The 24,455-nt window shown below is 44.4% G+C and overlaps 1 protein-coding gene across 11 annotated transcripts in view; it reads right to left on the reverse strand.

Moving 5' to 3' along the window:
- Positions 1-24,455, reverse strand: part of TTLL9 (tubulin tyrosine ligase like 9) — a 77,542-nt gene that overhangs the window by 41,477 nt on the left and 11,610 nt on the right. For 3 of the 11 annotated variants that reach the window (XM_035298140.3, XM_035298155.3, XM_035298151.3), the window contains 2 exons: positions 18,880-18,923; positions 8,415-8,552 (listed from right to left, as the gene is read on the reverse strand). In XM_035298140.3, coding sequence (XP_035154031.2) covers positions 8,415-8,552; positions 18,880-18,923 — 182 coding nt within the window. Of the gene's footprint in view, positions 1-8,414; positions 8,553-18,879; positions 18,924-21,699; positions 22,695-23,482; positions 23,725-24,455 lie in introns of those variants that run through there. The other 8 variants (XM_035298154.3, XM_008995570.5, XM_035298150.3 and 5 more) reach the window with 7 other exon arrangements.

Raw genomic sequence — 24,455 nt, forward strand, 5'->3', positions numbered from 1 at the left:
GCCAACATGGTGAAACCCTGTCTCTACTAAAAAATATAAAAATTAGCCGGACATGCTAGCATATTCCTGTAATCCTAGCTACTTGGATTACTAAACGCAGGAAGCAAAAGTTGCAGTGAGCCTACATTGCACCGTTGCACTCCAGCCTGGGTGACAGTGTGAGATACCATCTTGGGAAAAAAGAAAGAAAGAAACAAATGGCTGTGTGCTCTATAAACCCTCTGACATCACAGAGCCACAGATTCCCGGCTGGTTAGTGGGGCCTCATCTAGACGCCTAGTCCTGCCTTTTCTCCACCCTGATGTTTGTACCAGGCCATGTCGTGCAGCACGAGGAGCAGTAGACCAGGAGTCAAGAGCCCTGATTCTGGTCTTGTCACAGTCACTGGCACTTATATGACCTTGCCCTCTTCTCTGGGCCTCAGTTTCCTGTTGGGAAAATCTAGGAGTGGTAACCTCTAGGCAAGATGACAGGCTGCAATGAGCCAAACTGATACTAAATAATTAAACAAGGGGCAGGAAGAGAAAACCTTTCTCTACAGAAGAATGCCACCTAATACATGTAGAAGGAATGACAGAATGACCATTTTGCAATTATTATAGTCATAATAGATTTAGGCAAGAATCCTCAGAAAAGGCCAGACATGGTGGCTTCCGCCAGTAATCCCAGCATGTTGCGGGGCCAAAGCAGGAGGATCACTTAAGCCCAGGAGTTTGAGACTAGCCTGTCAACATGGATAAACCTCATCTCTACAAAAAATACAAAAATTAGCCGGGCATGGTGGCACAAGCCTGTAGTCCCAACTACTCAGGGGGCTGAAGTGGGAGGATCACTTGGGCCCAGAGGGTCAAGGCTGAAGTGAGCCATGATTATGCCACTGTACTCCAGCCTAGGCAACAGAGTGAGACCCTGTCTCAAAAGAAAGAAAAAAAAAGGCCGGGCACGGTGGCTCACGCCTATAATCCCAGCACTTCGGGAGGCCGCGGCGGGTGGATCACGAGGTCAAGAGATCGAGACCATCCTGGTCAACATGGTGAAACCCCATCTCTACTAAAAATACAAAAATTAGCTGGGCATGGTGGTGCGCACCTGTAGTCCCAGCTACTCGGGAGGCTGAGGCAGGAGAATTGCTTGAACCCAGAAGGCGGAGGTTGCAGTGAGCCGAGATCGTGCCATTGCACTCCAGTCTGGGTAAAACAGCGAAAATCCGTCTCAAAAAAAAAAAAAGAATTACCGAAAAATGCTAAAACCATTGTGTGAAAGTTTGTTGGGAACAAGATATTTGCATAGTCTCAGAGTATCTGCCCATAAGATACTTATTAATTATAAAAAAGTTAATTTACATTGGAGAAATCTGGCAGACACCACCTTAATCTAATGGTCAATCAAGGTACTGTCACCAGTGATAAGACATATGGCATCACAAACCCTCTGATGAGTTCCACTGGGAAGCATCAAGAATACCAGAGCATCATTTCTGTGGTATTCTTGCCAAAATGCATAACCTCACGATGAGAAAACATCAGAAAAATCCAATTCAAGGGACATTCTACAAAATGTACTCTTCAAAAGTGTGAAGGGCATGAAAGACAAAGACCAAGGAACTGAAATATGTTTGAGGTTAAAAAAAAAAAAGGTCAACTAAATGCAAAGTGGGATCCTGGATTGGATTCTGGAACAGAAAAAGGACATTAGTGGAAAAAAACTGGCGAAATTCAAATGATGTCTGCAGCTTAGTTAACAGTAATATATCGATGTTAATGTCCTGACTTTGACAAATGTACTATGATTACATAAGCTAAGCTAGTGCAGCTGCTGAAAGAGGAAGCTATGTACTATTTTTGAAACTTTTCTGTAGGTTTAAAGTTATTTTAAAATAAAAAAGTTAAAAAAAATAAGTATTTAAAAATATTATAGTTTGACCCCTACCTCATACCATATAAAAAAATTAAACAAAGACCTAGATATAAGAGCTAAAACTATAAAGCTCTTAGAAGAAGACATACAAGTAAATTTTTGTGACCTTGGATTAGGCAATGGTTTTTTAGATGATACAAAAAGCATAAGCAACAAAGAAAAAACAGGTCAACTGGACTTCATCAAAATTAAAAAGTTTTTACCTCAAAAGGCACAATCAAGAAAGTGGAAAGATAATTCATAAAATGGAAGAAAATATTTGCAAATCATAAATAAGAATATCTTCATAAGGTAGAATTCTTATAACTTGAAAATAAAGAGACAACTAAATTTAAACATGGGCAATAGATATTTCTTCAAGGAAGATTTATAAATGGACAACAAGCACATAAAAAGAGTCTGAAAATCGTTAGCCATCAGGGAAATGCAAATCAAAACCACAATGATACCACTTCATATCCACTAGGATGGCCATAATAAATGTGAGGGTGGGTACGGTGGTTCACACCTATAATCTCAACACTTTGGGAGGCAGAGGCAGGAGGATCACTCAATTCCACAAGTTTGAGATGAGTCTAGGCAACATAATGAGACCCTATCTCTACAAAAAAATTGTAAAACGGCCAGGCGCGGTAGCTCAAGCCTGTAATCCCAGCACTTTGGGAGGCCAAGACAGGTGGATCACGAGGTCAAGAGATCCAGACCATCCTGGTCAACATGGTGAAACCCCGTCTCTACTAAAAATACAAAATATTAGCTGGGCATGGTGGCGCATGCCTGTAATCCCAGCTACTGAGGAGGCTGAGGCAGGAGAATTGCCTGAACCCAGAAGGCGGAGGTTGCGGTGAGCCGAGATTGGGCCATTGCACTCCAGCCTGGGTAACAAGACCAAAACTCCGTCTCACAAAAAAAAAAAAAAAAACATTTAGCAAGGTATGGTGGCGTGTGTTTGTAGTCCCCAGTCACTCAGGAGGCTGAAGTGGGAGGATCACTTGAGCCCAGGAGGTCAAGGTTGGCTGTGATTGTACCACTGCACTCCAGCCTAGGTGACAGAGAGGCCCCTTCTCAAAAAAAAAAAAGAAGAAGAAGAATGAGAGTTAGTGAGTATGTGGAAAAACTGGCACCCTCATATACTCCTGGTGAGAATGTAAAATGGTGCAGCTACTTCAGAAAACAATCTAGCAGTTCCTAAAAAAGTGAAACATAGAGTTACTGTATCACCCAGCCACTCCACTCCTATGTGTACACCCACAAAAAGTGCAAACATATGTCCACTCAAACTCATACACAAATGTTCACAGCAGCATTATGTATAACAGCCCAAAGGTGGAAATAACCTAAATGCCTATCAACTAATGAATAAATAAATAAATGTGGTACCCCTACACAGTGGAATATTATTCTACTGTCATAGTCACAAAAAGGAATGAAGTCCCAGCTACTCAGGAGGCTGAAGCAGGAGAATCACTTGAGCCCAGGAAGCTGAGGTCGCAGTAAGTCATGATTGTGCAACTGCACTCCAGCCTGGGTGACAAGGTGAGACCCTGTTTCAAAATAAAAACAAAACAAGAAACGAAAAAAGGAATGAAGTACTGATACATACTGCTACATGGATGTGCCTTGAAAACAATATGTTAGGTGAAAGACGACAGGCAAAAGGTTATATATTGTGTAATTCCACTACATGATGTGTCCAGAATAGAGACAGGGCCCAAGACAGGGGTTGCAGGGAGGGAGAAACGGGAATGACTGCTAGTGGGTATGGGGTTTATTCCTGGTTTGATGAAAATGTTCTGGAATTAGATAGTGTTTTTGACACAGCGGGTATGTGGGGGGAAAATGTGGTGATGATTGGCCAGGCATGGTGGCTCACACCTGTGATCCCCGAACTTTGGAAGGCTGAGGTGGGCGGATCACGAGGTAAGGAGTTTGAGACCAGCCTGGCCAACGTGGTGAAACCCCGTCTTTATTAAAAATACAAAAATTAGCTGGGTGTGGTGGTGCATGCCTGTAATCCCAGCTACTTGGGAGGCTGAGGCAGGAGAATCGCTGGAACCCAGGAGGCAAAGGTTGCAGTGAGCCGAGATCGTGCCATTGCACTCCAGCCTGGACAGCAAGAGTAAAACTCCATCTCAAAAAAAAAAAAAGTGGTGATGATTACACAACTTGGTGAATATACTAAAAGACATGAAATCGTATGTGTGTGTGTGTGTATACATAAATTTGTATATATATATACACAATATATACAGACATATACTGTGCCCAGCCACAATTGTATATTTAAATGGTTATTTTAGATATATTATTTCTTAATTTAAAAAGAATGGGAAAATTAAGTTCGACATGCAGTTTGTTAAAATAATCAAGTCTAAAAATGGAGTAATAAGGTCAGGTGTGGTTGCTCACACCTGTAATCCCAGTACTTTGGGAGGCCGACGTGGGAGGGTCACTTGAGGTCAGGAGTTTGAGAACAGCTTGGCCAACACGGTGAAACCCCATGTCTACTAAAAATACAAAAATTAGCCAGGCATAGTGGCATGCGCCTGCAGTCCCAGCTACTTGGGAGGCTGAGGCACGAGAATCACTTGAACCCAGGAGGCAGAGGTTGTAGTCAGCCAAGATCACACCATTGCACTTCAGCCTGGGTGACAGAGTGAGAACTTGTCTCAAAATAAATAAGTAAATAATAATAAAATAAAAAGAAAGTAATAAAATAGCTATTTTAAATTGAGAGAAAAAATGTCCAAAGAGATAAAGGATGGAGTTGCAAAAGGTAATCTCCAGATCTCTCAACTTGAACCTTTGCTGCCATCAATACCCTGGGGTCTGTCCCCTGACCAGGAAGACTGGGGAAGTCTGTCAGTTCAAGAGCTGTTTTCTGAGGCTCTGTTTTCATGAGAAAATAACACTGGCTTTTAAGCAATATGAGTGTATGAACTGGGCTAACGACCCATGCCTCACTCCTCCTCCAGCACCCAGCAGAAGGCTTGTATATTCATATAAATGGATGAATGAGTAAACAACATGTTACCATTCATTCATTCATTCATTCATACATTTTCCAATATGTATGTGTTGAGGTTAGCTCTGTGTCAGAGACCATGTTGGATGCCAGTGATACAGGAGGAGACAGAACACCTTGCCAGGTGGTGCACACAACCCTCCGGGGAAGATTAACAGTGAACAAGGAAACAAACAACTCTAATGAAGAACTGTGAAGTGAACCGCCACGCAGTCCAGTAGAGGCCGTGAGGCAGGGTGGCTGAGGGACCTATGCTGGGTGGAGTCACCCTGTGGAAGGGACCTTTCAGCTGAGATCTGAAGGGTGAGGAGGAGCAGCCTGGTCAACGGCAGTGGGGAGCAGGTTGTAGCAGGGGGAAGAGCAGGGCCTGGGTCCCTGAGGTTGCGAAGAGCATGTTCAAGAACACAAAGAAACGCCGGGGCAGAAGGAAAGAAGTCCGAGACAACACTGAAAAGTCGGGCAGGACCCAATCAAGCAGGGCTGTGGAGGTCACAGGACGGATTTTGTCTCCTGTTCTGAGACCAGAAGTTCATTCCTGTGCACACCATTTTCATGACTGTCACAATCAAGTTGCTCTTAATTCACCGAGGAAGACACCAAATTGCTTAACAAGGTCAGTGGAGATCCAGGTTCTTTCTGCCTTCCCAGTCTCCGATCATCATAAATGACACAATTGAGTTTCCCACGTTGGAGATAATCGCAGGGCTGAGCACATCTGGAGTGGAATACATGAGTCTTGCCCTGAGAAAACCTCCTTCCAATCATGGCGTTTCCCCTGCCAGGGAAGCATCCATTCTGCCATCCTTAACTTGTCCTCAGGCTCATCACCTCGGGGGTCAGAGGACGGCTGCTGCCGTTCCAAGGTGTCATGTATCTTTCTCAGGCAAAGCAAGGGAAGGGACAGCTCTAGCCACATCCGATCTAAACTGACCTGATGGGCTGGCAGTCTGAACTGAGACCTGATTCTGTCTGGAAATCCCAGACCCAGCTTAGGTCCTAAAGGATGAGGCCTTGGATTCACAGAGCTGTGTTGAAGGAAAAGACCCTGGCCTCTGGGCCCTTCCTGATTTAAGGATCCTTGAGATAATCTGGGATCAACCATGGAGAATCCTGCTTCCTGGGCTCCCACCCTGTCAGCACCAGACAAATCCTCAGACTCTCTTCCCCTGCCCATGGAGGACAGGCTGGGGAGCGGCAGGAAGTGGACAGAGGTCACACAGCTGGTGGTGACATTGCTCTCCCTCCCCTACATCACCCCCACCTGCCAGTCACCTCACTCTCCTTGAACTCTCCTCCCAACTCCCCCACACACCTTTCATGACATCAGTTCCTCTGGATCCAGGGAAGGAAACCCCAGGCTGATATTAGCATGATCACAGGAGAACCAAGAAGGCAAATCCACAAGGGCTGACATCACCACACCATCAACATCACTGTCACTGTTGTAATATTCCCCAAAGCCCTAAAAAGAGGACGCTGGTGTCTTGGGTTACCTGCCCCACAGCCAACTCCTAATTTTTTCTGGGATGCTTTAGTAAAGCTTTCCTGCTGGACTGAGCACCAGGCAGTGGGAATCACAGATTTATAACACCTGCTAATCTGATGCTTTAATCCACTGAGAAGCCACTGAAAGATGAGGCTGTGGCTCTGTAGGCAACGGACTAGGTGCAAATCCCAGCCCAAGCCCTCATAAGCTGAGTGACCTCAAACATGGCATTTTCACTACTTTGTGCCCAGTTTTCTCATTAGTAAAATGGGGATGATGATAACCCCTACCTGGAAGCTGTGTTGGGATGCTTAAAAGATATGCATGCAAACTGCTACAGCGTCCAGCAGGCTTAGGTGTTGTAGCAGCAAACACTTCCTCAGCACCATGCAGCAGGGCAGCTACCCCTCCTATCCCTTCCCCTTTCTCTACAGTAAAGGAATTCTCAGCACCACGCAGCAGGGCAGCTACCCCTCCTATCCCTTCCCCTTTCTCTACAGTAAAGGAATTCTCAGCACCACGCAGCAGGGCAGCTACCCCTCCTATCCCTTTCCCCCTTTCTCTACAGTAAAGGAATTCTCAGCACCACGCAGCAGGGCAGCTACCCCTCCTATCCCTTCCCCTTTCTCTACAGTAAAGGAATTCTCAGCACCACACAGCAGGGCAGCTACCCCTCCTATCCCTTTTCCCCTTTCTCTACAGTAAAGGAATTCTCAGCATTTACTTGGGAAAACGTAGCCTATATTTCCTAGAATAAAAGCTACATTTGCCAGATTCCCTTGTAGCTAGGTGTGGCTACACGGTTAAGGTCTGGCCAGTGAGCCGTGAGAGATTCCTGGGTTGTGTCCTTCAATGGATGGGCTTGCCTTTTCTTTCTTTTTCTTTTCTTTTCTTTTTTTTTTTTTTTTTTTTTGAGACAGGGTCTCACTCTGTCACCCAGGCTGGAGTGCTGTGGCGTGATCATAGCTCACTGCAGCCTCACAGCCTCAACCTCCCAGGCTTAAGCAATTTTCCCACCTCAGCCTCCCAAGTAGCTGGGGCTTCAGGCACACACCACCATATCTGGCTAACTTTAAAAAAAATTTTTTTGTAGAGACAGGGTCTTGCCACATTGCTCAGGCTGGTCTTGAACTCCTGGACTCAAGCGATCCTCCCACCTTAGCCTCCCAAAGTGCTGGAATTATAGATGTGAGCCACTGTACCTGGCCTATACCTTTTCTTGCCTCTTGCCTACTTCCTGCTGTTTGGAATGTGAAAGCAAGGCAGGAGCTCCACCTTGAACTACGAAAAACAAGGGCCTCACCTAAGGGATAGTAGAGTGGAAAGACAGAAGCAAATGGATCCCACATTTCTGTGGGGCCCCCTTACCATCTCTGAACCTCCTACATATGGACTTCGATGGGACAGATAAACTTCTAGCAAGTTGAAGCCTCTTTTACTTTGGGCTTCCATTGCATGCATCCAAACCTTAGCCCTCACTAACAGCACCTACTCTGTGTTGGCATCACATGCTGGTTTGTCTCAATCAGTATCACCAGAGGCCAGCATAAAAGAAGAAATGTGGGCTGACGGGCCAAAGTCACACAGCCAGCAAGTGCCCAGGGATGAGCAGTCCTTGATCTGGACACGTCACTGGATAATCCAGGCCACAGGTCTGTGGTAGCTGCATTCCTAGTCTCTGCCGAAAGCCACAGGACACAAACGTGCCTGGGTTTGAATCCTGCTCTGATGCTGACATGCTGTGTGACCTTAAGCAATTGGTGTAATAACTCTGAACATAGTCTTATCTTACGGGTTTAGCTGAAAGCCTTAAATAAGACACAGATGATAGCAATAATGTGCCTGGCACATTGCGGGTGTTGAATAAATGTCACAGCCACTTTGGGACAACTCAGTGGCCACCCAGGGGAACTGGGAGAAAAACCAAGGAAGACAAGGACCTGTGAGACAAAGGGAAGGAGGGACAAGGCTGGGGGAATGTCTTACTCCTTCACTTCCACCCATCCTGGCCTGTGGCGAAGGACATCCATGAGTGTGTTCAATTGGGTGGTCTTGAACCGGATTGGTGCTCTCTGCTCTCTGCAAGATAAGGCAATGAACGTTTGCTCAGGACCAATGATTTTCCTAGGACGGCACAGGGAGAAGAAAAAAGTGGGAGGAAGAGAAGTCAAGTTCCATACCTGGAAAGTTCCATACTGTCTTTCAGAATTTGGCATTGGAGCCTGATAACACTTAGCATAATCAAATTGAGAATTACAGAATCTTTGAATCATTGGAAAATAATGATCATTGTATCCAAGCCTACTGTGTGCCAGGCGTGATCTAGCGACTTTACGTGTGCCATGACTAACCCTGACGTGAAATGAGAAGTGTCTGCAAAGCCCTTTCCTGGCAATCATCTGGGAAGATGAAGCAGATGTACTTTCTCCTGTTCCTCCTACTGATACAACTGAAAACTCAAGACGTCATCTACAAAACGAATCTAAGAACGAAAGAGAAGAAGGCAGATGGGCTGCGGATGTCAGGACCACGGGAACTACATGGTGAATTCCCCAGGTTTCCTTTTTGTCTCATAGTTCAGACATGGAGATGAAAAGCCAGCAACCCAGAAATGCCAATGGGCACAGATGACAAAAGCTCCAAGAAAAGCACACCCTCTCTAGCAAAGGACCAAGAAAAGAGTGACCCAGCCAGACAGATGACTTAGACAATCACTGCTCTACTCCAGCCAGACCCCCCAGAACACATCCGTGGCCCACCCCCAGTGATGCCAGCAAAGCCCATGGAGGGAGTCAAGACTTCCTCTGAGGTGGCAGCAGGGCACCCAACACGCCTGCTCGGTGCTGTCAGAGAAGGTCACAGACAGAGCCAGACTTTCATCCCTGTCAGGCGGTAATGAGGCTCCCACCCCCACTGCATCAATGGAGACCATGTGTTGAGCCTGGACTTCCTCCCCAGCCTGGCAGTAACAAGGTTCTCCTCCCACTCTGGGGTGATGTCAAAGGGGGCAAGTTGGAAATCAATAAAATCAAAAACAGAAAAACATTATAGCCAATCAGTAAAATAAAAGGCAAGTTCTCTGGAAAGAGCAATCAAATCGACAAACCTACTTGTCAGCAAGACTGACAAAGAAAAGACACAACTACCCAAGATGAGGACCGAAACACGGGCCACCAGCACAGAGCCGGCAGGCGTCACAGCCACAGAAGGAAATGCCATGACAGCTCTGCACACCTAAATGTGACAACTTCGATGAAATGGACCAATTCCTCAAAAAGCACGATTACTACAACTCATCCAATATGAAATAGGGAACTTGAATAGCTCTATAGCTATTAAGGAAATTGAATTCATAATTCAAAACCTCCCAAAAAGGAAATCTCCAGGCCCAGATGGTTCCACTGGAGACATTTCCCAAATATTTGAAGAAGGATTAACGCCAATCCTACACAATCTCTTCCAGAAAACAGACGAGGAGGGAGAATTTCAAAATTCATTTTGCGAAGCTAGAATCAGCCTGATATGAAAACCAAAGCCAGTCCACGAGAAGTAAACCACAGACCAGTGTCCCTTATGAATACAGATGCAGAAATCTTTAACAAAACACTATCAAACAGAATTTAGCAATGTATAAAAAGGACTATATACCATAACCAAGTGGAGCTTATTCCAGTAGGCAAGGCTGGTTCAACATTTAAAAATTAATCAACGGGCTGGGCATGGTGGCTCACGCCTGTAATCCCAGCACTTTGCGGGGAGGCTGAGGCAGGCAGAGATTACTTGAGGTCAGGAGTTGGAGACCAGCCTAGCCAACATGGTGAAACCCCATCTCTACCAAAAAATACAAAAATTAGCCAGGTGTGGTGGTGGATGCCTATAGTCCCAGATACTCAGGAGGCTGAGGCAAAAGAAACGCCTGAACCGGGGAGGCAGAGATTGCACTGAGCTGAGATAGCACCACTGCACTCTGTCCTGGGCAACAGAGAGAGACTATCCCAAAAAATCCTCATCATCCTCATCATCATCAATTTAATCAGTCCTATTAACAGACTAAAGAGGAGAAATCACATGATCATATGAATTGATGCAGAAAAAGCATTTGACAAAATTAAACACTCATTCATTTAAAAACTCTGAGAGGAACTTCTTAAACTTGATAAAAGCATCTAAAAAACCTCGAGCTGACATAATTAGGGGTGTGTGAAAATTGTCAGATTCAAAATGGAGTCACCTGTGTCAAATCCTGGCAAAATAGAGCCAGGGGGCCGGGCAAGGTGGCTCACACCTATAATCCCAGCACTTTGGGAGGCCAAGGCAGGCAGAACATTTGAGGTCAGGAGTTTAAGACCAGTCTGACCAATATGGCGAAACCCTGTCTCCACTAAAAATACAAAAAAATTAGGCTGGGCACAGTGGCTCATGCCTGTAATTGTAGCATTTTTGGAGGCCAAGGTGAGTGGTATCACCTAAGGTCAGGAGTTCCAGACCAGCCTGGTCAACATGGTGAAACCGTGTCTCTACAAAAAATATAAAAATTAGCCAGGCGTGGTGGTGTGTGCCTCTAATCCCAGCTACCTGGGAGGCTGAGTTAGGAGAATCAGTGGAAGCCAGGAGGCGGAGGCTGCAGTGAGCTGAGATTGCATCACTGCACTCCAGCCTGGGCAACAGAGCAAGACTCTGTCTCAAAAAAAAAAAAAATTAGGTGGGCGTGGTGGTGCATGCCTGTAGTCCCAGCTCTGCATAAGGCTGAGGCAGGAGAATCACATGAACCTGGGAGGCAAAGGTTGCAGTCAGCCGAGATCCCACCACTGCACTCCAGCCTGGGCGACACAGTGAGACTCCATCTCAAAAAATAAAATATAAAAAAGCAGAAGGGAGGGTTCTCATGGATGATTTACCAGATAATAACTATCACAAGAACAGTCTTCAAATCACAGCTTACCCCATGAGACACAAGTGCCGCTCATAGCACAAGGGCAGCTAGCAGCTAATACAAGAACACTAGCCTGACACTGTTTCTCAGGCCCAGTCCGAAATTGCAGGGGCCTAACAGGAACTGCGAGACCCCGAGACCTACCTAGCGACTACTGACAGTCGCCAATCTGCTACTGAACTCATTGGCTCTCCTAGAAAACGCTGCAAGCACCAATGAGCTTTCTTTTGAAACAACCTGCATAAATCTCCTCTTTCCCCAAGAGAACCCTAACATTTTCCTTTGTTTTCAGACATGCTGGGGGCCACCCTAGTCCGTATGGACATCCTGGATTGCAGTTCTACCTCTTGTATATTATTCCCCAAAAAACCTTTTTACTTGGAGATTTGTCTCTATTTTTTCATGTTGACAGATGAAAAACTGGAGTTGGAGACCAGCCTGCGCAACATAGTGAAACATTGTCTCTAAAAACAAAAATAAAAGGCCAGGCATGGTGGCACATGCCTGTAATCCCAGCACTTTGGGAGGCTGAGGCTGGCGAATTGTCTGAGGTCAGGAATTCGAGACCAGCCTGACCAACATGGAGAAACACCGTCTCTACTAAAAATACAAAATTAGCCACGTGTGGTGGCACATGCCTGTAATCCCAGCTACTCTGGAGGCTGAGGCAGGAGAATCGCTTGAACCCAGGAGGCAGAGGTTGCAGTGAGCCAAGATCACATAATTGTACTCCAGCCTGGGCAATAAGAGCAAAACTCCCGTTTCAAAATAAATAAATAATAAAAATAAAAATAAGCAATAATCGGCACTGCAGCCCAACTTGCACGTAGCTCAAATGCTAACAAGCTCAAAGTGGAAGTGCCGGGGACTGGACTGAAGTGCGCGAAATTTAATTAAAGACGCAGCCCAACCCATGTTCAACTCAGCTTTAGGAGGAATCTGAATGAGCAGCCGCTAACCCTAACTGCTACTCAGAGGAAGGAGCTCGCATATTCTATAAAGTGTGTGAATGTCTGTGTGTATATATACGTATATAAACACTAAAAAATGATTATATATAATTGGATATTTTCATACACAATATCCAGAATGAAGTTCTAAAAATATAACACATGCAATAGCAAAGCAGGGAAGGGTAATGCATGACCCACAGGAAAAACAGCCAACTGAAATAAACCCATATCAGAATCAGTAGAGAAGGAATTTTAAAAGTATTACAAACGTGTTAAAGGATGTATGGGAAAAGATGGATACAATGTGCAATAGGTGAGTTATTGCAGAAAAGGAATGAAAAGTCTAAAAAAGAACCAAACAGCCAAGTGGCTCACACCTGTAATCCCAACACTTTGGAAGGCTGAGGTGGGAGGACCACCCAGAAGTTCAAGACCAGCCTGTGCAACACAGTGAGACCCCATTTCTACATAAAATTTAAAAATTAGCCAGACAGGGTGGCACGTGCCTGTAATCCCAGCTACCTGGGCAGCTGAGGTGGGAGGATCACTTGAGCCCAGGAGGTTGAAGCTGATTACACCACTGAACTCCAGCTTAGGTGACAGAGCAAGACCCTATCTAAACAAAACAAACAAACAAAAAAGAACCAAATGGAAATTCTAGACAGGAAAAAACTATAATATCTGAAATTAAAAGTTCAACGGGGAAAAAAAAGGGGGAGCCGCGGTGGCCAAGCCAGTTGTCCTGGCGCTTGAGGAGGCAGGGCTATGCGTTCAAGGTCAACCTGGGCAACATAAGAACCTCTCATTCATTTAAAAAAAAAAAAAAAAGTTCAACGGATGTGCTTAACAAGAGACTGGGCATTGAGAAGGAAAAACAGTCCAATTGAAACTGTTCAAACTGAATTACAGAAAAAAAATTGACATGAAAAGAACCTCAGTGACTTGTGAGAACATCAAGCAGTCTAACATACATGTAATTGAAGTTCAAGAAGGAGATGTGGAAGAGAGGATAGAAGCTATTTTTTGAAGAAATGATGGCTAAACATTTTTCGAATTTGATTAAATTATCAACGCACGGATCCAAGAAGCTCAATTAACCCCATGCAAGACAGACACAGCATAAAGTACACCCAGGTAAACCACTGTCAACTTGCTGAAAACAGAACAGTCCTAAAAAAAAATGTCAGAGAAAAAGGACATGTTGCATAGGGATAAAAGAGGGTGGAGAGTGGGAGTAGAAGACAAGAAGAGCTAAATCCCAGCACTTTGGGAGGCCGAGGCAGGCAGATCACCTGAGGTTGGCAGTTCGAGACCAGCCTGACCAACATGGAGAAACCCCATGTCTACTAAAAATACAAATATGAACCAGGCATAGTGGTGGGCGCCTGTAATCCCAGCTACTTGGAAGGCTAAGGCAGGAGGATTGCTTGAGCCCAGGAGGTGGAGGTTGCAGGGAGCCGACACTGAACCATCACACTCCAGCCTGGGGGCAACAGAGCGAGACTCCGAGACTCAGTCTCAAAAAAAAAAAAAAAAAAAAGAATAGCTGACTTCACATCAGAAACAATGTAAGCCTGAAGACAAAGGAATATTATCTTTTAAGTGCTTTAAGAAAAAAAGATCAACTTAGAATTCTATATCCAGTAAAACTTTACGTAAAAAATGACAGTGAACTAAAGATATGTTCAAATAAATAAAAGCTGAGAGAATTTTTTGCCAACAGATCCACACTATAAGAAACACTAAAGAACATTCCTCGGGCTGAAGGAAAATTGTACCAGATGGAAATTCAGAAGGAATGACGCATGGGGTAAATGTGGAATATTTTCTTCCATGTCTTAATTAAAAAAAAAAAAAACATACAAGTAGCTATTTAAAGCAAATATAGTGAGAATGTAATGTAGGGTTTATAACATATTTACAAGTAAATAGATGACAAAAATACAGCACAAAAGATCAGAGGGGAGTAAAGAGAAGTGTGTGGTCGTAGGGTTCTTAGTTGTACGTGAAGTGGTATGATTTTGCTTCAAGGTAGACTATGATAAGGTAAGGATGCGTACTGTAATCCCCTAGAGCCATAGGTTGTCAAGTGGGCTCAAATATTCCTCAGGGTCCCCAACTCTCTTTCAGGGGTACACAAAGTGTTCCCTTTTCCAACTACCTATCTTTGTAAGGCTGGATTTTCTTCCTATCCTTTGACCAAAACAATCTATCAAAACAAATTGAACACAGAAGATCCGGAAAGTCAAATATCTTCTAATAAGCAAGGCGTTAAAGAGATTCACAAAAATGTAAAGCAACTACTACTCATCTCGGTACACTTTAGGGAGGGATGTAACTGTAACTCAAAAAAATGTTGGGCAGGCACCATGGCTCACACCTGTAATCCCAGCACTTTGGGAAGACAAAGTGGGTAAATCACTTGAGGTCAGGAGTTCCAGACAAGCCTGGCCAACATGGTGAAACCCCATCTCTACTAAAAATACAAAAATGAGCCAGGTGTGGTAGTCTGTGATTCCAACTACTCGGGAGGCTGAGGCAGGAGAACCACTTGAACCCCAGAGGTGGAGGTTGCAGTGAGCCAAGATCACTCCACTGCACTGGTGACAGAGTAAGACCATGTCTCAAAAAAAAAAAAAAAAAAAAAAAAGTTTATGCTACCATGTAATGAGTATCTTACTGCTTTTTATTTTTATTTTATTTATTTTTATTTATTTATTTGAGACAGAGTCTACCTCTGTCACCAAGCCAGAGTGTAGTGGTGCGATCTCGGCTCACTGCAACCTCTGCCTCCTGGATTCAAGTGATTTTCCTACCTGAGCCTCTCGAGTAGCTGGGATTATATGTGCCCACCACCATGCCCAGCTAATTTTTAAATTTTTTGGTAGAGATGGAGTTTCACCATGTTGGCCAGGAAGGTCTCGAACTTCTGACCTCATGATCCTTCCACCTCAGCCTCCCAAAGTGCTGGGATTACAGGCATGAGCCACAGTACCTGGCCTTTTATTGCTTTTTAAATAATTTAATAAGTGTTTTTTAAATGTATCAGTTTAAACCAGGTGTCATGGCTCACGCCTGTAATCCCAGCACTTTGGGAGGCCACGATGGGTGAATAACGAGGTCAGGAGTGCGAAACCAGACTGGCCAACATAGTGAAACCCCATCTTCACTAAAAATACAAAAAATTAGGTGGGCGTGGTGGTGGCGCCTGTAATCCTAGCTACTCAGGATGCTGAGGCAGGAGAATTGCTTGAACTTGGGAGGCAGAGGTTGCAGTGAGCTGAGATCATGCCACTGCACTCCAACCTGGGCAACAATGTGCTACTACTGCATCTCAAAAAAAAAAAAAAAAAAATCAGAAAAATACCAAGTGTTCAAAAGAATGTGGAGAAATGGCAATTATCTTACAATGCTGATGGAGTGCACACTGGACGCCGCTTTGGAGAGCAATTTGGCAAATTACAACGATCAAGGACAATGTCATGCACATCAGACCAGCAAAAAGCTAAAGGTCCACGTTTTGGCAAAAATGAGATAAAAAGGAATAAAAGTGCTGGGGGAATGCACTGTTGAGGGCCACCGACTTTTATTTTAGTGAAGTCGAATATGTATCCTAGCTCTATACCCTGGGTTTGTCTCTGCATGTCTACCAGGGAACACATGTGCAAGGATGCTTATCTGTAATTGCTCATTTTTTTATAGGAATAACCTGTAGCAAGCACTGTTGGTGGTCCGCCCATACCCCTTCGACATTCACCACTCCTGTGCATGCGAATCAAACAGCTTTCCGCTGCCAGCACCTGCGACGCTACCTGAGGGCTTTCCCTGGCCCCGGAGTCTGCTCAGCCAGGACGTGGAGCAGATCGGAAGCACCAGAGTGAACTGCCCCTCTGCCAACAGCATACAACCCGTGACGACTGGAGTCAGTGGATAAATCTGCTAAGTCTCCCATCTCACACTCAGGATAAGACCACAGTGCGTTCTACGTTCTCCCAGGAATTCCCCGGGAGCTTGAGCCCACTTGCCCATAGCAATAACCTGTCAATGGTGCACCTTTTACTGGTTTCCTTCCTTAGCTGTCTTACTTCCCCATTTCCCTGCCAGTGCTCACTGGAATCACCTTCTAAATAAACCACCTGCTCTCACTTCCTTCCCTCAGGGTCAGCTTCTGGTGAAACCAATACTTCATAAGTGCCTTTCAACAGGAAGATGGATAAATAACGAGCAATACACAATGAAACAGCAGTAGCAGTTACAATGCATTCCGAGCTTTGTGACAAAAGCAGGGTGCAGAATAGTAATCGCAGTACAAGGACACTTATATAACTTGTATTCCTGGCTACCCATGCAGTTGGGGTTGGCCATGTAACACAATTGTAGTCAATAAGGTAAAAGCATGAGACTGCTGGTCAGGCTAAGTTCCTGGGAAAGTTTTGCTCTTTTGATCAAAAAAGGAAAGAAAGAGATGTGGCTTGAGTCTTCCCTCGCTCTTCCTGTCTTGATCATGACATGAAGACTGGAGCTGTAGTGGCCATTTGGTCTCCATGAGGAAGAGTTCAAGACCATCATGAAGGCTCATGCCTGTAATCCCAACACTTTGGGAGGCCGAGGGGGGAGGATCACTTGAGGCCAGGTGTTGGAGACCAGCCTGGGCAACATAGTGAGACCTCAAAACTACAAAAAATAAATTTAAAAAATGAGCCAGGTACACTGGCATGAGCCTGTTGTCCCAGCTACTCAGGAGGCTGAGATCGGAGGACTGCATAAGCCCAGGAGATTAAGGCTGCTGTGAGCAGCCATGACCGTATCACTGCACTCCAGCTTGGGCAACAGAGTGAGACCCCATCTCAAAAAAAATGAAAAAAAAAAAAAAACAATCATGAAGATGCTGGCTCTGACATTACTGAACCACTGTACCAGCACTCCAGACTTTTTATAATGTGAAGAAAATAAATACAATTTGTTTAATCTATTATTGAGTTTTCTCTTACTGGTAGTGGAATGCATATCTATATGTGCCCTAATAAGGCACATAAATAAAAAATATTTTATGATAAATGTGTGTGTGTGTGCCTTTATAAAATAAGTATATGGGGCCTTGATATGGTTTGAATGTTTGTCCCCTCCAAATCTCAAGTTAAAATGTGATTCTCAGTTTTGGAGGTGGGGCCTGGTGCGGGGTGATCAGATCCTGGGAATGCATCCCTCATGAATGGTTTGACAAATCCCCTCGGTTACAAGTGAGTTTTCGCTCAGTTCATGGGAGATCTGGTTATTTAAAAGAGCCTGGGACCTCCCACTAGTTCCAACTCTTGCCGTGTGAAGTGCCTGCTCCCCCTTTGCCTCCCATCATGATCGTAAGTTCCCTGAAGCCTCACCAGAAGCGGAGCAGATGCTGGTGCCATGCTTGTACAGCCTGCAGAACCATGAACCAATTACACCTCTTTTCTTTATAAACTACTCAGTCTCAATTAGCCGGGCATGGTGGGCAACACCTGTAATTCCAGCTACTCAGGAAGCTGAGGCAGGAGAATTGCTTGAACCTGGGAGGCGGAGGTTGCAGTGAGCTGAGATCATGCCACTGCACTCCAGCCTGGGCAACAAGAGCAAAACTCTGTCTCCAAAAATATATAAAAATAAAAAGTCTCAGGTATTCCTTTATAGCAATGCAAAAACAGCCTAACACAGGCCTGTCAAGTGGGGTGCTCTTTGTTTTGTTGGGATGGGGCTAGTCTGGGCATACATGTTTAGGGCCAGGATCTGGAACATTGCTGAGTTGCACTCCATAAGAGAATGAGAGATTTGAAGTGGGTGGGATAGTCAGTATGGAGAGAAGGAAGGCAAAGAAGACGAGTGCTGCATGAGAGAAGCGTCCCAAATCACACATGCCCTCCTCAGTGGTGGTATAGCCAGCAGGAATTTTAGAAAAAGAGAAATATCTAATGAACTGGAAAACAGACTATCTAAAACATTTGCTATGTAAACGAGCGCCTCTAACTCCCCACAGGAATCTTCAATAAAGTCTTTATTGCTCACTCCTGCTTTGTGCAAGTGGATTCTCTTTAGGAGATCCAAAAGGGTGCTGAGTTCAGCATCGGTTGTTGATGCAGAGTGAAGCGGATGATCAGAGCACAGCCGACATGCAAGTCATCAAGTCATCACAGGGTTGTTGGAGGCAGGACAGACCAAAGTTAAACAGTGGGTCCTGGAGTCCAACAAGCTCTGTCCCTAACTGGTCATGTGATCTTGAGCAAGTCACTTAGCCTTTTTGAGCTTCAGTTTCCTCCATCTGTAAAATGGGCACAATAGTATCTACTTCAAAGTGCTGTGGTCAGGGTTCGGTGAACTAATACAGGTAAAGTGACGGGCCCAGACCCTGGCACATAGTAAGTACTCAATAATGGTTTAGGATTACTACTACTACCACCATTTTCATTATAATTATTAAAGTAGAAAAGGGAGAGAGGGATTGAAAAGGGGAGGGAGGGAAGAAAAAGAGGGAGGGAGGGAGGAAGGGAGGGAAGTTGGTTGCTCTGTGATTGTTGGATTGGATAGGACCACTCACCGCTCTTTTCCCTTTGACAATCCATGGCCCTTGTAATTTTGATTCTGCAATGAGGAAAGAAAAAGGATGCAACCGGTTTTGCATAGCCGCCCCGCTTTCCCAGGTTAACTTACTGCAGATATTAAAATGCCCAAACTGTCAGATTCAACAGTGCCTAGGTTCTGAGGCATGAAGGTCCGGCCTGATCAGGTTCCCACTGGCCACTGGCAACGGACCAGAATTTATCTGCTATGAACGAACTCCCAAGTATCCATGGTACCATCTTACTGCAGGTTTCCTCCACAGGTCTGACCAGTACAGCAAATGCCTGGTTTTCAGTACTCCAAAGGTCAGCCCTGAACTCCAGTTTTGAAAGCTCAGCTCAGTACACTCTGTGAGAAGGATCTGGGCTTTCTATTCTACTTGGAATGTTTGATTAGATTGAGGATCCCAGAAGGGGATAGGTCAAAGACTCAGAGAAATATTAATTCCTTTCACCCCAAATGGACCTTTCAAATCCTCAATGATGGTGGGTATTATCCACTTCAACCATGTCCAAAACAGCTTGGCTGTCTGTCCTGGGAAGACTAATTCCTAAGGCATGCATGAAGAGAGAAATCGAAATTGGTCCTGTGCAGGATGGCATTTGCAGCCGGGACAGATCTGCCATCTACATTCATTTTCTATTGCTGGGTAACAAATTACCACAAAATCAGTGGCTTAAAATGATGGAAATCCATTATCTCAGTTTCCATAGGCCAGGAGCGTGGGCACAGCTTAGCTGCATCATCGGCTCAGCTCTCACAAGGCCACAGTCAAGGTGATGGCTGGGTTATGGCTCTCATCTGAGGTTTGGGGTCCCCTTCCAAGCTCATTCAGATTGTTGGCAGAATTCCGTTGCCTAGGGTTGTAGGAAGGAGGTCCCTGTTTACTTGCCAGCTGTCTGCAAAGGACTTCTCTCAGCTCCTAGAGGCTGCCTGCAGCTCCCTGCAGAGTGGACCCCATAGGCACTTCACAACATGCATGTTTGTTTTCCTCCAGGCAATGTGGAGCACGGCCCTTTGACTTCCAACCCTCCCCTCTCCAAGTCACCTATGATGGAGTCTTAAGTAACAGAAGGTAATCGCCATAGTAACTATACCATCAAATTAACAGAATCCTCCGCACTCAAGGGGAGAGAATTGTACAAGGCATGTACTCCAGGGGGTGGGAATCTTGGGGCCCATCTTAGAGTTCTGCTTAGCACACAGCCTACAGCTCAGAGCTGCGGAGGGGAACGGAGGATATTGCTTTACAAAAGTGGCAGAGGAAGCCCCACTGAAGCGCAGTGAATCTTGTTCCATTCTGCCATTCAAGCCCTTCCAACTCCCCCAACACTAGCCAAGCTGTCCTCATCTTTTTGTATTTTATCTTTAATCCTTTCTCCTGCTTTCAATTCCATTTTCCATATGTTTATCCAGTTGCTCCAGAGCCTTTGGTTAAAAAAATATTCCCTCTCCTCATTGAATTGCATTGGCACGTCTGTCACAATTCAATTGACCATGTGTATGTGGATCTATCTCAAGACTGTGTTTTGCTCTGTTTACTTGTCTATCCTTATGTCACTATCGCATTGCCTTAATTACTGCTGTAGCTTTCTAGTAAATCTTGAAATCAGGTAAAGTAAGTTCTGATTTCAAAATTGTCTTTGCAATTAGGGGTCCTTTGCACTGAAACATACATTTTAGAATTGGCTTGCTAATTTCTATGAAAAAAAACATATCGAGATTTTGATTAGGATTACATTGAACCTACAGATACTTTCAGGAAGTGACATCATAAAGTACTGAGTTTTCCAATCCATGAATAATATTAATAATTTAAATCTTTAAAAAAAAATGTTCTACAATATTTTCTGGTTTTCAGCATAGCAGCCTTGTACATTTTAAATTAAATTTATTCACAGGTATTTTATTTTGTGACACTGTTACATACAGCATTTTCAAATTTCATTCTCTACCTCATAGTAAATTGTAATAAGTGAAAAAGCCCACCTCAAAGACGTCCATGTCTTAACCCCAAGACCTGTCAATATGTTACATTATATGGCAAGGGGGATTTAAAATTGCAGATGGAATTAATGTTGCTAATCAATAAACCTCAATATAGAAAGATTATTCTGCATTATCTGGGTGGGCCCAACGTAATCATAAGGGTCCTTAAGTGTGGAAGAAGGCACAGTCAATGTCACAGCATCAGAGTCACATAATGTGAGAACTGCCTTTGAACATGAAAGGGGACAGCCTCCAGAAACTAGAAACGGCAAAAAACAGAGATTCTCTCCTAGAGCCTCCAGATATGAAGGCAGCCCTGCTAACACCTTGATTTTAGCCCAGCGAGACCCCTTTCAGACTTCCGATCTCATGAACTGTAAGACAGGGACCAGGCACAGTGGCTCAGACCTGTAATCTTAGCACTTTGGGAGGCCATGGCGGGAGGATCATTTGAGGTCAGAAGTTTGAGACCAGCCTGGCCAACATAGTAAAACCCCATATCTACTAAAAATTACAAAAATTAGCTGGGCATGGTGGTACAGACCTATAATCCCAGCCAATCAGGAGGCTGAGGCAGGAGAATCACTTGAACCACAGAAGTGGAGGTTGCAGTGAGCCAAGATCACGCCCTTGCACTCCAGCCTGGGTGACAGAGTGAGACTCCATCTCAAAAAAATAAATTAATAAATAAATAATAACTGTAAGATAGTAAGTTAGTGTTTCTAAACACCATGAAATTTGTGCCGATTTGTTAAAGCAGGCCTTGGAAACTGATACATATATAGAAGTATTGATTTTGTATATTGACCTTGTGTTTGATGCCCTTGCTGAATTATTAGTTCCGGTAGTTTGTAAATCCTTTGGGTTTTCTCTGGATGCAATGATGTCATCTGCTAATAAAGGCCGACCTACTCTTTTCTTTTTAATATTTATACCTTTTATTTCTTTTTCTTGCTCTATTGCACTGGCAAAAACTCTAGTATGTACAAAGTTGACTAAAAGGGGTAAGAGCTGACATCCTTACTTGCCCCTGATCATAAGAGGAATGCATTCTCTATTTCACCTTTTAAGAATGGTACTGGCTGTAGGTTCTTACAGTTATCCTCAATTTACTCTAAACTGAGTCAATTTCCTACTATTCCCTGGTTTTCTGAGGGTTTATCATGAACAAGCTTTTTTTTTACTTATTTAAAACATCTTTCTTATCTAATTGTTATGTAATTTGACCATTATAGGAGTCAAAGATGTTCGACTCAGAGATGTTTAACATTTACATCTTTCTGGGCCCCAACAGTAAACTTTACAGTAACACCTTGCTTTAGCATTTCTCAGACCAGCCTGAGGACTCATCTAAGATTAAGAATTCTCAGGACAAAGGCTTTTTTCCCCACACTGAAGCTGACTAGCTTCCTAGTTGTCTCCCACTGCTGAAGGGCAAATTGGTTGTAATCACACCTTTACTAAGGTGGGGCTCTCTGAAGGGTCCAGCTTTACGGTGAGGTCTCAGTTCCAACTCTGCCCAGTAGGCCCCATGACACTTCTCCAACTCTTTTTTTTTTTTGAGACGGAGTTTCGCTCTTGTCACCCAGCCTGGAGTGCAATGGCGCGATCTCGGCTCACAGCAACCTCTGCCTCCTGGGTTCAGGCAATTCTCCTGCCTCAGCCTCCTGAGTAGCTGGGATTACAGGCACGCACCACCATGCCCAGCTAATTTTTTGTATATTTTTTAGTAGAGACGGGGTTTCACCATGTTGACCAGGATGGTCTCGGCCTCCCAAAGTGCTGGGATTACAGGCTTGAGCCACCGCGCCCGGCCCTCTCCAACTCTTATTTGTGAGACAATCAATGTCCTCCCCAAGGAAAATTATAAATGAAGAATCAGTCAGTGACAATTCTGTTTTTTATTTTCCTTCTTTGTGTGTGTGTGTGTGTGCTGGGGTGGGGATCCTTGGGGATTTTTCTTCTACCAATCCTTGCCACTCCACACACTGGTCAGCTAAAGAGTTCAAAAGATGTTTGTTATATTTTGCCCAGCAGTTTTAAGTGTGTTATGTTAATAAGCTTTTCAAGCAATCTCATCTGTCACATTGCCTGAGATAGAAGTCCTATTACTATCTTGACCCAAAAAACAGCCCAAGAATATAAATACTTTCCACAAACCACTAAAATAATGCATTTAGAAAAGACAAGGCTACAAGACTTTTTTAAAAAAAAATGATCTGATTGAGAAAATGATTCAAAAGTGGCTTAGTTGTTTATTTGGGTTGCAGAGAACTTCATTTCGCATTGGTGCCATTCATGGAAGGTGGCATGAATGGTACCAGCTGGTGTTGAGTCAAAAAGAGCATAGGCTCGTGACACTGCCAGCTGCCTTCATTCCTGGCTCTATTCCTGGAATCCTGCTCTGAGCTCCCTGGTACTACCTGCCGGGTGGAGACAACCATGCTGAAACCACTTTGCCACACCAGCTTACCCACTGATCATCTCAGAGATCAGCTTCGTGGCGTAGCTTGTTCCTTTAGCCCCAGCTTCATTCCTGCCTGATCCAATTCCTCATTGCCCCTTAGCCCTCTGGAGAGTTCCTAGCCTACCTCAAAGGTGAGGTCTTGGCGACCATAACCTTGAGGAGATGAGGTCGAAGGTTGGAACGCATGGTATTCTGACTTCTGGCCTTCTCTGGGTACATTTTTATGAGGGTTCACAAAGTATATCCTGGCATGTTCTCTTAAGGCTGACAAGAACATTCCCGATCAAGTAAGTTCATAACTCCTATTTCTCCTGGGTCACTTGAAGGAAACTGCAAAGTCCTAAGTCAATAGGAGACCTTTGCTTCCTGTTCCAACAATAAAAACAAAATTCATAGCGTCACAAAGAAGTAGTCCACGATGTTTTTGCCTCATCCAACATGGTCTGCTACCCAATGTCTATACTATATTCACAATGCAGACTGCTAAGAGTTTGTGCATTCTTTGGCAACCTGCAGCTCAGCCTTCCTTTCAAAGGAATCAGTCAGGTTAATGAGAAAGAACTATTGCAGTAGATGTTTGTTTTCTTTTTTCTAATAATACTTGTAAAAAGTGCTATGTAGGAAGCTGAGGCAGGAGGATCACTCAAGCCCAAGAGATTGAGGCTTCAATGAGACATGTTCGTGCCACTGTGCCCCAGCCTGGGCAACAGAACAAGACCCTGTCTCAAAAACACACAAAAAAGGTGATATGTGTCCCAATCTGTGTGTTTATAAAGATTATTAATTTTTAAAATGTGAGAGTTTGGTCATGATTAGCATAGTGGTAGTTGAGGTGGAGGAAAGAATAAATTCAAGACAGATTTAGAAAGTTAAAGGAGGAGGCTTTTATTGGATGTGGGATGTGAGGAAGATTGAGGAGTCAAGAGAGAGTCCCAGTTTTTTAGCTGAGCATCTAGGTAGGTCGTTCAATAACAGTCATTCAATATGTATCAACTGGCTGGGCGCAGTGGCTCATGCCTGTAATCCCAGCACTTTGGGAGGCCGAGGCGGGTGGATCATGAGGTCAAGAGATCGAGACCATCCTGGTCAACATGGTG

The sequence above is a fragment of the Callithrix jacchus genome, chromosome 5 (genome assembly GCF_049354715.1).
Source record: "Callithrix jacchus isolate 240 chromosome 5, calJac240_pri, whole genome shotgun sequence".
In the NCBI taxonomy this organism is placed as follows: domain Eukaryota; kingdom Metazoa; phylum Chordata; class Mammalia; order Primates; family Cebidae; genus Callithrix; species Callithrix jacchus.